General features: G+C 39.3%; 1 protein-coding gene across 8 annotated transcripts in view; it reads right to left on the reverse strand.

Annotated features, from left to right (window-relative positions):
* Window positions 1-16,073, reverse strand: part of SYNE1 (spectrin repeat containing nuclear envelope protein 1) — a 407,591-nt gene that overhangs the window by 323,642 nt on the left and 67,876 nt on the right. For all 8 annotated transcript variants that reach the window (XM_037051212.1, XM_037051453.1, XM_037051603.1 and 5 more), the window contains exon 3: window positions 14,384-14,445. In XM_037051212.1, coding sequence (XP_036907107.1) covers window positions 14,384-14,445 — 62 coding nt within the window. The remainder of the gene's footprint in view (window positions 1-14,383; window positions 14,446-16,073) is intronic.

The raw sequence follows: 16,073 nt of genomic DNA on the forward strand, positions 1-16,073 counted from the left end.
TGTCAAAACTTCTCTTTTTATAGGAAATCAGAGTTGCTTCTGAAAATTTTCCCACTAGTGTCTTCCCACAGGGAGTGAACAGCCATAGTCTGAAGGCTATTCACACACAAAATAGAAATTAGAAAAAAAATGTCTGTTCACAATAAAAATTCTATGTCAATTTAATTTGTAATATGCAGGTGTTATATTTTGCACCCACTGATATGTGGGGCCTGGCATTATGTAATCAGTTTTTTATTTAATAACTCAACGAGTGAAAGAAGGAGAAAGCAAACTGCTCGCTAAGCTTGCTGCAAAGAGCTGGTAAGAATGAATACCAGTGAATGAGCTTTACTTTTTTATAAGCTCTATTTAATTACACATAATATAAATATTATGGGAAACGCCCCCCAAAACTCTACTAATGAAAAATTACATGAGAATAAAAAAGTCCTAGTAATAATTGGATAAGTTGTTCTATCCCTTTTTTGCCTACAATATTATTTACATATAGCAAAGGATTAATTAGAAAGGACTTTTACTATTTTTTTGGTGCAACATTTTAATAGAAAACCTTTCAGCTAAAGTGTCTCTTCTGTCACGTAGGTAAACACTAACGGCACCGATCTGACGAGTTTGGTAGGATTCAGGTCACAGTCCTGGAGACCAACAGGAAGGATCACGGAGGAGGGTAACTTATTGGAGCCTGACTTAATGGAAAATAAACACAGTGTGGCTTGGCTGCTCACCAGTTTGCCATTTGATAGATAGAAATCTATAAAGCACTTTTCAGAGGCACAATTATATCTTTTATTAAGGCAAAATTACGATAAATGTTTTTGTCCGGAAGTTGGAAAAATTGTATTCCTCTTGGCCCAGAACATCGGGATATTCCGCAGATACTCGTGCTGAATCTGAGGTGGCTGGGAGAACAGAAGCTCCTGACTGGGTGAGAGCAGAGAGAGGTGGGAGAGGAGAGAAAGAAGTACTTCGCTTCTGTGGCCGTCCACTTCCAGAAGCTCTCCCTCAAACCAGGTTTCCACTCTAAGTTCTGTTTCTAAGAGGATCACCTGGTCCCTAAAGGTCTCCAGCACCTCAGCAAAATGCACACATGCTGTGCCGGGCTGTGCGATTGTAGCAGACTGTCACAGAGTGTTTTTTTTCTCATTCTTTTCCTGACCCTTTCTTTTTGCTATGCAGGCCCTTAATGACATGTAATGAGATTCACTCCTTTCCTTTCAGGACTTACATGAGACCCAGTGTTTCTCCTTGAAATTTATGAACTAGGAGAATGCACAGGTACCTTCGTCATAGTTTTCACTACTTCCTGCATTTGGGGAAACTAATCTATTCTCCAGCATTTGTGTGTGTGTGTGTGTGTGTGTGTGAAAACTTGTGTCATTTTACTAGTCTATAAATACCAGCATATAGTTAGTTAATGCTCTTCCCTCACCTAGTTTCACACTTTTATTCACCAAAGAATGGCCAGGTTTCCTATGCCACATGTTGATTTCACACCCTTAGAAGCAATTACATTACCTAGGAGAAAGGGTTAAGAAAATGATGTTGATGAAAAAAATATCAGTCAGAGCTATTTGGCATAAAGTAAAAATTTAGGAATGTCACACTTTGTTGATAAAAGGGTGCATTTTTAAGAGAACCTGACTGTGTTTGATGTGAGATGTTTTATAATGTTTTAACCAATGGCTATTGGTATCTGAGGAAGATGAAAAGAGCTTAGATTATAGATGGATAATTAAACACATACACACCAAATTTTTTAAAATAAGTAAAGAGTCCAAAGCCATTTTGCATGGACAAGTGTATGCTTATACTGTATCCAAATTATAAAAATATGAATGGACTAAAATATATTTTATCACCGATAAAAAATATATTTTATTGGTGCCATCAGGGCAATCAGATACATAGCAATGAAAGAAGGTTTGGGTGTTGGACTGAAACCAGTAATGTAGAATAACACAAACCTGCTTTGAAACATTACTTGCATATCTTCACTTTACCAGCAGATATTTACGCATCTGCTAGAATCTTGGAGTCCCTTAGTGACAAACAGCCATCAAAGAGCTCTACAGCACGAAAGATTCGGTCTTCAGCAAAGGAAATGACAAAATCACCTGTGCCAGGAGTTGCCTCGGTCCTCATTTGCCATCAGTACTTTTGGTCTCAGAACAACTGGGCAGTCAAGATGTTCTGTCCTCTGGGAGAAGACACTCTCAAAACATTGTGTGACACACAGAGAGTAGCTATAGCATTTTACTTGAAATTGTAGACACATTTCCTAGGGTTTAAAATGTGTAATTGCTGGGTGTCTACCCTGTGACGCTAGTAAAATGGAACTAGAAAAGCTTTGGGGTGTCCAGCCTTTCATTGTCTCTGGGCCACACTGGAAGAAAAGTTGTCTTGGGTCACACATGAAATACACAAACACTAAGAAAAACTGGTGAGCAAAAAGAAAGATTTTAAGTAAATTTATGATTTTGTGTTGGGCTCATGTAGCCTAAGGGCCCCAGGTTGGACACCCATCACAGCTAACAGCACAGATTAACTCTCTACCCCAGCACAGACGCACCACTGCTGAGCACAGTCAGACATGCTGGAAATGGCAGTCACAGCCTGAGATGCTCCCAAATGGCGTGTAGAGCAACCCCAGGGCAAGGGCTGGCTATCAAGGCGTATTCTGTGCACACACAATAGCCCATCACCTCTAGGGCCAGACAGACCCCTACCTCTGGTTTATGTAAGTTTGAGGTAGGAACTATTTCACAGGCTGAGACAGTACGTGGAAAAAATTCCATCCCAGGGCCAGTCTAGAATGTTCACATGCTCTGGTGGTTATCTGATGGGTGGGAACAACGAGCTAAACAACAGGAACAGAGAGAGAAAGTAGGAAGGGAAGAGGGATTGACTGGCAGATGTGGCGCCAATTACCTCCCCAAAGGTTGGCGAAGAGCCCACCGCACTAAATGTCTCCAAAATACCCAAGTAGCCTCAGAGCAGATTGGCAAAATCATGATTCTAACCACTGACAGTAGCCAAATAAAATTAATTCAATATCTAAAAGGTTCTTTCACTTTATTCAAAAAGCCGAATTATATTTTCCCAATATTTCCAAAAACAAGGCGAAGTAATTTAAAATTTTTACGTGTGATTGTTTTTCTTCCTTTCCCTTCATAAAAGCACCATTGTAATTTTTCCACCTCTACTTGGCAAAAGTGAGAAAATAGTTCCTCTTCTTTTCCGTTTCCTATGACAGATAGCATAATCATTTCCACTTCCTTAATTACTTAATTCAGCTTCTAACAAATAGCCCAAAGGCAATAACTGGCCTCCAGCCCAATTTTAAATCTGCTTGGAGAACTCTGCTCTTACTTAACACCTCTCGTGTGTAATAAAATTCTTTTCCCTGTCTAGTATGTATAAAAGAAGCATGTTCCTCAAGTTATTGGTTTGATTCAGTACAGACTTGGGGTTATCCTTTTCCCCTTTTTTCTCATGCCCCATTTGCTGATCCATCGGCAAAATATTGTTGGCTTTATTTTCAAAGCACATCCAGAATCCAACTAAATCTCACCACCTACACTGCTCAGTCTTGGTTCCTGACACTGGTCTCTTGCCTAGATGACTTTAACAACCTTCTAATTGACCTCACAACACCTGCCCTGGGCTCTTTTCAGTCTACCTTTGACAGAACAGCTTCCCCTGCCATTAGGATATAAGTGCCACAATGTAGGGCTTACTTTTACGGTTTTGTTCATTGCGACATTCTCAGTACCTAGAATACTGCTGACATAAATACCATCCTGAAATATTTATCGAGTGAATGTACAAATAAAAATATATATTTCTGCCCTGGCTGGTGTAGCTCAGTGGATTGAGCATGGGCTTGTGAAGCAAAGGGTTGCTGGTTCGATTCCCAGTCAGGGCACATGCCTGGGTTGCAAGCCAGGTACCCAGTAGGGGACACATGAGAGGCAACCACATATTGATGTTTCTCTCCCTCTCTTTCTCCTTCCCTTCCCCTCTCTCTAAAAATAAATAAATAAAATATTTAAAAATAAATAAATAAAAACATATATTTCTAAAAGAAGGAACTTTGACAAGTGTTATAAAAATACTTATTAAGCTGAATAAACTTTACTGGAACTATATCCAGTTTATCGATAAATTAATACATTATATTAATAAATTAAAGATTTGTCTTCATTTTGCAATGATAATTTTCCTTCATAATCTTCTAGTTACATAGTGGAAAATAACTAATTTATCACTATGTTTAGGATTATCAAGCTAAAGTAGTTTTAGAAAAATAACTAAAGAATGATTTCTGGGGTGAATTACCACATTTCCCTTTTCCTCTTTGCTTCTTTTTCTCCTCACTTCAGTTCATTAGTGATCCCATCAAACTGTGTGCAGGAAACAGATGGGAGAAAATGCAATTCTGAAAGTATTTCCGTGTTATCTTTTAGCGCTGTTGGTGGAAAGACAACTGAAGAAGAACAAAGCAGCCCCCAAAGTGATATTTTACAAATATCAAGATGTCAATCAAAGTCATTATTAGACTGGGTTATTTTTTTAAAAACATGGAAAATTAGAAGTATTTCTTTTAAAGAAGTGTATGTTTCTAACATGTTATTAAAACACAGTGTGCTCTTAATAGTTGAACTGTGCCTGCCCCCCTAATATATGTGAAAGTTTTTACCCCCAGTACCTTAGAATGTGCTCTTTCTGGGAAACAGAATCTTTAGAGAAGTAATCAAGTTAGAATGAGCTCATCAGGATGGGTCTTCATCTTACATGCCTAATATCCTTATGAAAAGGGGAAATTTGGACACAAATGCAGAGAGGCACAGAGGCAGGAACTGAACTAATGCAGCAAATCAAGGAATATCAAGTAATGCAGGCCACCACCAGAAAGTAGGAAGAGGCCAGAAAGAATTCTCCCCAGGGTCCCAGAGGGAGCCTGACTATGTAGCTTTGAGAACGTGAAATGGTAAATGTTTCATTTTAAGACACCAATTAGGTCGTATGTTGTTATAGCAATCTTAGCAAACTAATACCAACCCTAAATAGTGTTTTATGGTGAGTTTTTCAGTACTTCTAAAAATGGAGGAAATACTCATAACATGCCTGAGGTTATCCAAAAACTGCAGTGTTTCAAATGCTCAATGTCTGCTCTTAATAGCCCCAGAAATCTAAGGCAGGTGGATGGTAAGGACTGTTTGTTGCATATTGAAAGAGAATCTTCATTTATAGAAACACTAAACAATGACTATTTAAGACTTACTCCCCTCCAAAGGACTTATTGCCAAACTGTATATTTATTTCACAGCCACCTATCATAAAGAATGAACCAAGGGCATTTAAATACAGATATAATATTCTCTTCTATTTGTAAAAATGAGAGAAAATGTGAAGCTACAAGCATTTAATAAGAGTATAACCAATGTTAATGTCAAGATCACTTATGCTATCATTTTCTAATTTAAAATCTAACTTAGGATCATTTTTATGAAAATACATCTTTCATTGTTTCCTTTGGGAGCCAAGGTAGCACTACACAGCTACAATGGCCTACAGATCCTGCATAAAATTTGGGAATTTGCTCAGATAAGTACATTTTAAAATGGGAAAGAAGTAACATCTGTTGAACTATCAATTTTAAAAACATATATTCTTATATAACTTTTTATTCTAAAATGCAAAGTCTTCTATTAGACCTAAAAACATGCAGCCATTCAATAGGAAAACCCTCAAATTCAAGTCCACCCCACCTCTGTCTTCCTCTCTCTCCCATCCCGAACTTAGGTGTCTCTGTGCCCATTCTTCCTCTTCCCACTCTGGTCTCAGAGGCTGGGGGGAGTTTTGCCTTTGATACAAACCTACACGCCCACCTGTGCTCTTGATTTCTCTCCCACTCTGCCTCCTTGGGAGCCTTGTGTCTTTTCAAAAACCGACTTTTCCTTCATTTTCAGCTTCTCCTTCTCTTCTACTTCTTGACCCCCTTCAATACAGACACGCACATTTAAAACCACCCTTTATAAAAACAGCCTTCCCAGACCCTGTGTGTGCTTCCTTGGCTACGACTCTACCTCATGAACATATGATGCTCACTCAGTGCCCTGACACCCTTACCTCTCACCAGTGTGCCGGAGTCTGATGTCTTCAATGACAGGGCCACCGCCGGTAGCAGCCAATGACTTCCTATCTGCCAAATCCAATGAGTTCATCTCTATCAAGTAATTTCTCAGAAACTGAACTGATTAGCTCTTCCCCAAACCTGTTATATTCCTAGTCTCTGTAATGACCTTAGTCATTTGCTCAAGTCGGAAATCTAGAAGTCATTCCTGACGCTTTGTCCTCCATGATCCCAGCGAACAACCCAGTGCATCCCTACACACCTTTCAATCTACCCACTTCTCTCCATTCCCCACCACGACTTTAGTCCAAACTGTTTTCACGTCCCATGTGACTTATTGAAACTCACTCCATGTCCAATGTTACTCTTTTCTCTTCTAATTTATGGCAGAGATGGAGAGAAAGCAAAAAATGGGGAGGGGGGAGAAAGATTTAAAATAAAGTGATTGAGAGAAAGGTTTAGAACCAGAGTAATCATTTTATATTTCTGCATAAGATTTTTTAAAGCCTCTCACTGCCCACAACACAACATTCACACTCACTTAGTGACTGCCCTCTGTTCTCTCTGTTGCCCATCCACTCTTGGACCCCACATTTTCTGGTATTCTTGAACTTCTCCCATTCCCTTTACTGCACCATCGTGCTCCATCTCACCTCTCAACTTTTAAAAACACTGGTACCTTCACCTACCCAACCCCATCATTTCTTGGGCTTCAGCTTAAAAGTTTCTTCTTGTGGCCCTGGCTGGCGTAGCTCAGTGGATTGAGCGCAGGCCTGTGAACCATACGATTACGGTTCGATGCCCAGTCAGGGCACATGCCTGGGTTGCAGGCCAGTTCCCAGCAAGGAATGCACGAGAGGCAACCACACATTGATGTTTCTCTCCTTCTCTCCTTCCCTTCTCCTCTAAAGATAAATAAATAAAATCTTAAAAAAATACTAAAAAAAAAGTTTCTTCTTGTGAAAGCCTATTCTGATGCTCTTGTTTAGATTACCTGGGTGGTTAGTTCTGTGTGCCCTGTGCTCCCTGAGACCTGGTGCTTCTCCCGTGGAATTTACCACACTTCCCTGTAGGTGATGCTCTTTTCTGCTAGACCATCAGTTTCATGATGGCATGGGCTGTGCCTGTCTTTGTTTACCACTGTATTAATGCCTAGCACAAAATAGAGGCTGGAAAAGTATTTGCTTTGTGAAGAGCTAAATAAGTACATAAACAACTGATGCCTGGGAGTATAATACAACAATACTGCCCAAGCTTAGGAGTCCTAGGATTGGGTTATGTGACCCTAAAATTATTAATTAATTGTAAACTTCAACTTCCTAATATAGAAAATGGTGAAAATAATACTTATATTGCTTATTGTTAGGGGTCTTAAATAAAGATAACATTGCTAAGGCACAGTGATGGAAATGGTAGGAGTTCAATAAATGGTAGCCCTGAGTCTTAGAAACATTTTTAGCAATGACTAATGACAATCTGGAACTGAATGAAGGCTTAACTTTGAAAAATCATTACTCAGAGTCAAAAACTATCACTCAAAGTCAACATTGGGCTAATTAAAAAACAAATACTCCACCTTCTTTCATTGACAGAGCAAACAGAAGAGAAAGATTCAGATTTCTTTTCGAAAAGAAAGAAATTGTAGAGTCATGTCTAAATGTAAAGTGCCTTTCCCAAAAGAATTATCAGGTATACAAAATAAATACAGGCCTCTAATTTTTGTTATTGTTACATTATATGAATAATTCATCATTTGCAATGTTGTATATAATTGCAGAATCATAAAGACTTCAATTTGAAAATAAAGCAAACCCCCCAAAATGAACTGATAACTATCTCCACAAGTTTGAATCATCTACATGTATACTAAAACCAGCACAAAATCACAGAAGAATCTCAGTTTTTTCCCTACTTATACCAGGATTTTGTTTTCAGATAAGCATATTTTTGAAGACAGATTGCTCTCTGGTTTACACCCGAGGTCTTCATATTGCTGTCACAATATTTATAGATAATTGTTACAATGCAATAGAATGTCATTAGTAAAAGGAGTTTATAATTGTAGTTAGAAATAGTTCATTAGTCTGCAACTGAGAAAAGCAGACAAGAATAAAAGTGAAAATTCCCCACTAAAAACCCTTTTGAAATTCATCCCCATGAAGAATCTTTTGCACTCCTCCCAATGCAGCCAAGATCCAACAATCCTTAGATAGAAGTATCAGTTTTTTATCTTATCAATTCAACACCCCATCTCTTAAATCTGCCACAATCTATTATTTAAGGTATTTTTGTCAATGTCCAATTTACAAAGAAGATTTTAAGAAAAGAGATATAAAGTTTCTAAATAAGGAGTCTTTTAAATTGTCCTTTAAAATAAAATTATTTTTGCATTGTGTGCCCACCACCCAAAGCAATATACCAATGATGTATCACAGAATTGTGCCCTTGAAACCTGTATAGTCTTATTAATCATTGTCACCCCAATACATTTAATGGAAAATTAAAAAGTATCTGTTAGTTTGCTTACAACCTTTAAAGAAAGCATGGTAGTAGCAAGACATCACAAAATTTAGGATGAAATTGTTTATCATTCTAGATTAAATCCACAAAAAAATCCCACAACTGTTACGCAAAACCTCTCAGACAATATTCTACAAAATATTTACAACCTGCATTCTAAAAGAGAGTTGAAATTTTCATGTTTTTTCCTGTCAATGGAGCACTTTTTTTTATTCTCAGAGATTAAATAACTTGTCATGTTACATAGCATAAGCAATAGGTGAATTAGAACTAATATCTTGAGTACCAGCATTAAAATATTTTTGATGTGGGTCATTGTAGAAACTTTATTGGTAGAAAATTATAGAGGGGAAAAACACAATTAAGCAATAAAAATGCATTTTAACTCTTCTAGATGGTTTGGTTGTGAGATTATTTGTCATAATTACGAAGCACAGAGTTATGTACAACAGGGATTTGTTACCACACAAGGAAAGAATTACTGTGAAAGAGAACTATTTGTCTTTATCTACAGGTTTGGAACTAGTTCTTACATACTTCAAGCCAGACTTAATGAGCCCGGGGCCTGTTATGTACTGAGTGTGTCCCCCTGCATCCAAATGGTGAAGTCTTAATCCCCAATGTGGTGATATTTGGAAGGGAGGCCTTGGGAAGTAATTAAGTGTTGATGAACTTGTGAGGCAATGCCCCAAGTCAGGATATAAGAAGAGGAAGAGAGACCAGAGTTGCTTCCTTCTCTCTCTCTCTCTCTCTCTCTCTGCCATGTGAAGACATAGCCAAGGGGAGGTCCCTCACCAGGAACCAGGAAGCAAACCAGTTGGCACTTTAATTTTGGACCTGCAGCCTCTCGAACTGTGAGAAATAAATGTTTGTTGTTTAAGTGCCCCAGAAAATGATATTTTGTTACAGCAGCCCAAGCTGACTAATTCTGCTTATAAATTGGTTAAGTATTCACGGGACAAAGTAAACAAACAAACTACACACCAAACCAAGCTTAATCTGACCCACCATTGGCTTTGGTTATTTAATAAGAAAATTTTTTAAAAGAGGGAAAATTTGCCTTCAAGAACTTCTAGAGGCCCTGACCAGCGTGGCTCAGGGTGTTGGGTGTCACCCAGCAGACTGAAAAGTTGCCGGTTTGATTCCCAGCCCTGGCACATACCTTGCTTGCAGGCCAGGCCCCTTGTTGGGGGAGGTGCATGTGTGACAGGCAACTGATGGACATTTCTCCAGCACACTGATGTTTCTTCCCCTCTCATTCTCCCTCCCTTCCCCTCTCACTAAAAAATAAATAAATAAAATTTAAAAAAAACGGAGGATAAGGAAAGATTTGGAAACAGGTTACATTTTTTGAGGATTACATTTTGTGAGAGCTACTTTTAAAAAGATTTTATTTATTCATTTTAGAGAGTAAGGGAAGGAAAGAGGAAGAGAAATCAATGTGTGGTTGCCTCTCGCACACCCACACTGGGGATCTGGCCTGCAACCCAGGCATGTGCCCTGACTGGGAATCAAACTGCAACCCTTGGGTTTGCAGCGCTGTGTGAGAACCATTTTTATTGTAAGTATGACTTGGGTTTGCTCTGCGAGTGAAAACCTGTTGTCAGGGGAGGTGTCAGTGTGCTGCTGATAGGTGATCAGGAGCCAAAGACCAAACATTTAAGAAGCTGTTTTCATGAGAGACTTAGTGAGACTCTGGGTATGACATATGCTTTTGTAGAATCCAGCTGACTGAGGGCATGTGTGCACATGTGTGCACACATGTGCTTGTTGTCACGTCCACAGGGCTTGGCATGATGGGACAAAGCATGCTCTAGCTTCACAGAATCGCTTTGGAAGCAACTCTTCTTGCAGAGGCAACAGAAAAAGTGACCCAATGTCAGGTCACTAAGGGTCCATCGAGAGGCTGAATCGGAGATAAGAAACGGACCTTTCTTTTGCCGAGGGTGAGATATCATGACTCTCCAAAGTGAGCACACGGCAGTAGGATGGGCATGTTTCCACTCTAATTTGGGTGTATATGGAACTGTGACCTCGGTGAGACGATGAAGCCTAGAATGCACATGTGCTTTTATAGTGACAGCATACAGACAGAAATAGAGATGACAATGAGGACAAAAGTGGGGGTGGGGAGATTGAGATAGAGACAGAAATGTTCGATAGTCTTATAATAGGGGAGGAGACAGAATGGGAGAGTTAGAGATGGTACCTATGTGGGAGAGCGGGGCGGGAGAATGAGACAGAAATAGGGCTGGAAATAGAAACACACAGGGGGATGAAGGTAGTCAAGGACCAGGGAAGAGAGAGAAACGAGTAGGGGACCATGTGATCAGCTGTTGAGACAGATGAAGGCATAAACATCTGCTCTACAGCTATGCTAAAACTCTCAACAGCCAAGGAAGAATAATGGGGTCCGATGAGAGTCTGCAAGTGTTTTTGAAATATAAGTGAGTGGAAAAAGAAAAACATTCTCCAATGAATTTGTGGGTTTTATGTTTGGGAAGATACTACCTTGTTAGTATAAATAAGTTCAGGACATCAAGTATAGGTCTCATTTTTCTGCTTCTGTTTTCAGTTTTTGAGATGACCCAAGGAAAGAAAAAAAATCACAAGTACATTGGAGAAAATTTTTAAAAGAATAAAAATGTTCTATCACATTAAGGTAATAATAGAACGGTTGTGGAGATAATAATTTTCTGAGTCTTTAAAAATAATGGTATAGATGCAAGAATGTGCAAAGCAGAGAAATCATGTGGACTTTAGACTCATGTTTGGATTAAAATCTCAGCAGCAATAATTTATGAAGATGAGTGCTATAAAATAGCCAGTGCTAAGCGCTTATCACAACACCAGAAGTTCATTACTTTCCCCCCTCAGTGATGTCTTTACTATTATAACAAAATAAGAAAATATATAGATCCTTTGTTGTTATTTTTCATTGAACACCTCTCTATGGTACTCAGCACTTTGCTTAGAGCTATTAGGATTTATAAAGTCTGTCTGAGGTTCAAACAGACTGAATCTCACCTATGCTACAGGTGCTGGAGAAGTTCCAGGATGTCAGATCCTATAGCACCTGAGGCAGGAAAACCAGAAAAGGCAGGGGATGGCCCTGAAGGGTGGCTGCAGGGGAACTGGTGACATCCCCGGAGCATTTGCTGGAGGAAAGGCACAGTGTTTCGCGTGTGGTCAGAGGGGCTTCATGAATGAGAGGGGCTTGCACCACACAGGAAAGGTAGGGCTGGACATTTAGATAGGAAGTAGCAGGGCGAGGTCACGAAGCAGGGCTGGGAGAGCACAGAAAAAATACACACATTTGCAAAGCCTATCTCCACAGTCAGCTACCACATAACTATGTAACGTGAAACAATAACAACGCAGAGTTGCAAAACAGATTTGAAAATAAACCCTGGGAAGGTCCTTGCTCTACAAAGGCCCGTCACACACTGTATGCCATGGCACACATGCAGATTGTCCTTCTTTTTGAGTGTGCGGTACATAGAGAAGTGTGTCCCAAGAATTTTACTTTAAAGACTTTCACAAAGGTACTCAAACTATTTTTTAAATAAAAAATTAATTTTAAATTATTTTCACCAATCAGGTTAGAAATCACCGTTAACTTTAAGATGGGTTATGGGGTAAGGAACGGGCATTCACCTGAGGTCTTGGTACATATTAGATTATAAATGTATCTGTTGACTAGCCACTCACTTCTAGAAGTTTATCCTAAAAAAAAATCACACAAGTATACAAAGATGTGGGCTCAAGGACTTTCAAGGTCGTACTCTATATAATACTGAACAATTGGAAAAGACACAAATGACCATCTGTAGGCTAGTGAGTAATTTATGATGTATCAATAATTTTTTATATTTACAGCAAAAATTATCCATCCATCGAAATGACTATGCAGCTCTGTAACTATTGTCATGGAGAGATTTGCTCTGTGAAATAGAGGCATACAGATCAGTATCTTACAGAACCATTTTTGTGAAATTATGTGTCTCTGTGTAGAAAAGTGGAAATTAATATGTTCATGATGACTATATCAGACCTGTGAGATTTGAGGCGATTTTTACTTTCTTTACACTTATAAGAGGTTTGTTGTTACTATTATTTATAATCAGTATGTAATCTTTTAACAATATAAAAAAAAACTCTATTTTCATTTTAGAAAAAAATATCCCTGGATGGTAAGTCTCAGTGGATTGAGTGCCAGCCTGTGACCCAAAGGGTTGCAGGTTTGAGTCCCAGTCAGGGCACATACCTGGGTTGTGGGCCAGGTCCTTGGTGTGGGGGGCACAAGAGGCAACCACATACTGATGTTTCTCTTCCTCTCTTTCTCCCTCCTTTCCCCTCTTTAAAAATTAATAAATTAAATCTAAACAAATAAAATAATAACCTTCCCAATGGGTGACATTTCTGTAGTGTAAGTGATTGCTGGCTGGCACCAGCCAAGACCTGAGAAATGAGAGGCACTTTCTGCCTTTTCACGGGGCAGAATCTGCACGCAGCCTCTCGTCCAGAGAATTCCCTTTTCATCAAGTGGCTTTGGAAGGAGATTACAAGAGACACCATCCCAATTCACCCTGTATACAGATACATCGTTCTAGTCTTCGGTTTGGCTGGACTGTGAGCTTTTCAAGGCCTGGGAAAATGTCTTATCAACATTGTCTTTCTATCTCCAAAGCCTCTTATGGACACACAGTAAGCAGTTAATTTGTACCATGGGACTGAAATATATTTTCTTGTTTTGTTTGCTTCTGAACTATAAGAGACTTTGGGAGAATCCCTTATCAAAACTGCCCACAGGTTCTCAGCAAAAGGATCCTCTAACTAAGGCCAGACAATTGTCTTGTATTCAGTATTTATTTTTGCAAATGCAATTTTTTGGCTTGCATATTTCTTCATCAGAATTATAAGAGATTAGCCTTGGCTGGGGTAGCTCAGTGGATTGAGTGCGGGCCTGTGAACCAGACGATTGCGGTTCAATTCCCAGTCAGGGCACATGCCTGTGTTGCAGGCCAGCTCCTGGAAGGGGACCCACGAGAGGCAACCATACATTGATATTTCTCTCCCTCTCTCCTTCCCTTCCCTTCTAAAGATAAAGAAATAAAATCTTTAAAAAAAAGAATTATAAGAGATTAATTTTATTATAATGTAGCTATATTGGAATTTGTTTTATATTTGTTTTCATGTTCAAAGTCATCACAGTGTACAAATACAACCTAATGTCATCGTCAATCTTGGAATGATTAGTTTTTTTAGTGTCTTGGCCTCACATTTACTTTTCAGTTAAAATACCTGTGAGGGGAGACAAGACACTGTTTTGAACTCCTCAGGTAAAATTCTTTGCTCAGAGCACACGACTCCTTTCTTCTCTCTGTTCTCAGTCTAAACAAACACAAAAATGAAAATCCAGCACCAATTCTCCTTTTCATATGGCACACGCGTTAGCACAGAAGAAATGGCTGGATAAATATTTCATCAAGATTCCTGGAACTGACGTGACATAACTGCTCCTGACTCTAGCTATCCGTTCGTTTCTCCCCAGAGGGGCTGTGAGCTAATGCTGTGTGCAGGCGACGGTCAAACTGATAAGACTGACAACATCACTGATGAATGACTGTGACCACGGAGAAAGAACCATTCCTTTCTGCTGTGTGCTCAACGACTTATGGACTCAAACTAAGTAAACCCAGAACTCTGGGTAGTTTCCTTTACCTTGGCCAGATGAGAGTTGATCCATTTTGTGAAAGTGCGTTTTTGTACAATCTCTTGCTCATCTAGAAGAAAAAAAATCTTATTAGATAATACAGTATGACATGAAGTTATATCATGAAAATATTCATATTCATAGTTACACAACTCCAGAAGTAACTGGAATATTATTTGACCTTCTAATTCAGTTTTACCAATCATTGCTTAAAAGAACAGTTGATGCTATTTCAATATATTAATCAATTAGGCTATTCCTTTAAGATTTATTAGCAAGTGGTTTAAAATTTATGTTAGCTCTATGTTTATCTTCATTAACTTATTGGAAGTTCACTGAACGATTATGTCTCAATAAAGCTGTTTCTAAAAAGTTCACTGAGATCAACTAAGTGCCAAGTTTTATGCTACTCACAAAGGGATACAAAGAGACGAATAAGGCAACATCTCTACCATGAATTATCTGGAGGTGGAGACAGACAAGCAAGGACATGTGCAGAGTCTAGGGTTATACAGCAGTGCCATATGACAGAGCTGGACACATTGGGCATACAGGTACTTCACCCAGATCGGGAGAATGATGAACACTCTCTTGGGTGACCGCCAAAGATTCCCCCTTGTGGAGTCCACACCTTCACGTAAGCAGACTGCAGGCAGAACCTCTGACTTGCTTTTGGCAAAGGTGATGGGATGCCACACCCCTGAACATACTACTTTATGTAAGATTCCACCGTAGCTGACTGGAGGGGGAGATTCTCCTGCTGGCTTGAAGAAGCGAACACAGAGGGCTGTGAATACCATGGGGAGGGCCACGTGGCAGGAAAGTGTGGGCTGCCTTTAGGAGGGAGGATGGGCAGGTCCTCCCGCCAAAAGCCAGTGAGAAGCCAGGGCTCTGAGTCTTCACTGCAGCAAGGAAATTATTTCTGTTAACACCCTGAATGAGTTAGAAAGTGGGTCCCTCCCTAGTTCAGACAGGAATGCAGCCAGCTGACACCCTGAGTGCAGATATTTGAGACCCTGAGCAGACGATACATTTAAACTGTGTATGGATTCCTGACCCACCGAAGTTTGGAGATAGTAAGTGAATGCTGTGTTAAATTTTTAAGTCTTTGGGAAAACAGGAGGACCCTGGTGCTCAAAGAGGACAGGTGCTGTGCTCCGAGCGCTCCCGATTCATTATGACCTGTTCCATATATTGGGATTTGACTTAAGACTTCACCTTGGAGAATCAAGTCCTCTGACAGAAATACAACAAACAAAAAAGTGTCAAAGCTTTTTATATATATATATATCATTGTTAAAATGTAAAGGGTAAAGGTAAAAAGAGAATCTTAAGAACAGCGAGAAAAAGACAGTTGCCCACGAGGGAGCTCCCATAAAGATGTCAGCACTGATTTCCCAACAGCAATACTTCAGGCCAGAAACAAAACGGCATTAAATATTTAAAATGATGAAAAACAAGAACCTGCAGCCAAGATTACTCTACCCAGAAAGGCTATCATTTAAAATTGAAGGTGAAATAAAGCATTTCCCAGAGGGAAGAAAAAAAAAGCCACTGAAGGAGTTTTATTGCCTTCAAACAAATATTGTACGAAATGTTAAAGGGTCTTTTTTTAAAAAAGATTTTATTTATTTATCTTTAGAGGGGAAGGGAAGGAGAGAGGGGGAGAATATCAATGTATGGTTGCCTCTTGTGTGT

This window comes from Sturnira hondurensis, unplaced genomic scaffold (assembly GCF_014824575.4).
Source record: "Sturnira hondurensis isolate 20B ecotype Veracruz unplaced genomic scaffold, ASM1482457v3 Scaffold0000167, whole genome shotgun sequence".
Lineage (NCBI taxonomy): Eukaryota > Metazoa > Chordata > Mammalia > Chiroptera > Phyllostomidae > Sturnira > Sturnira hondurensis.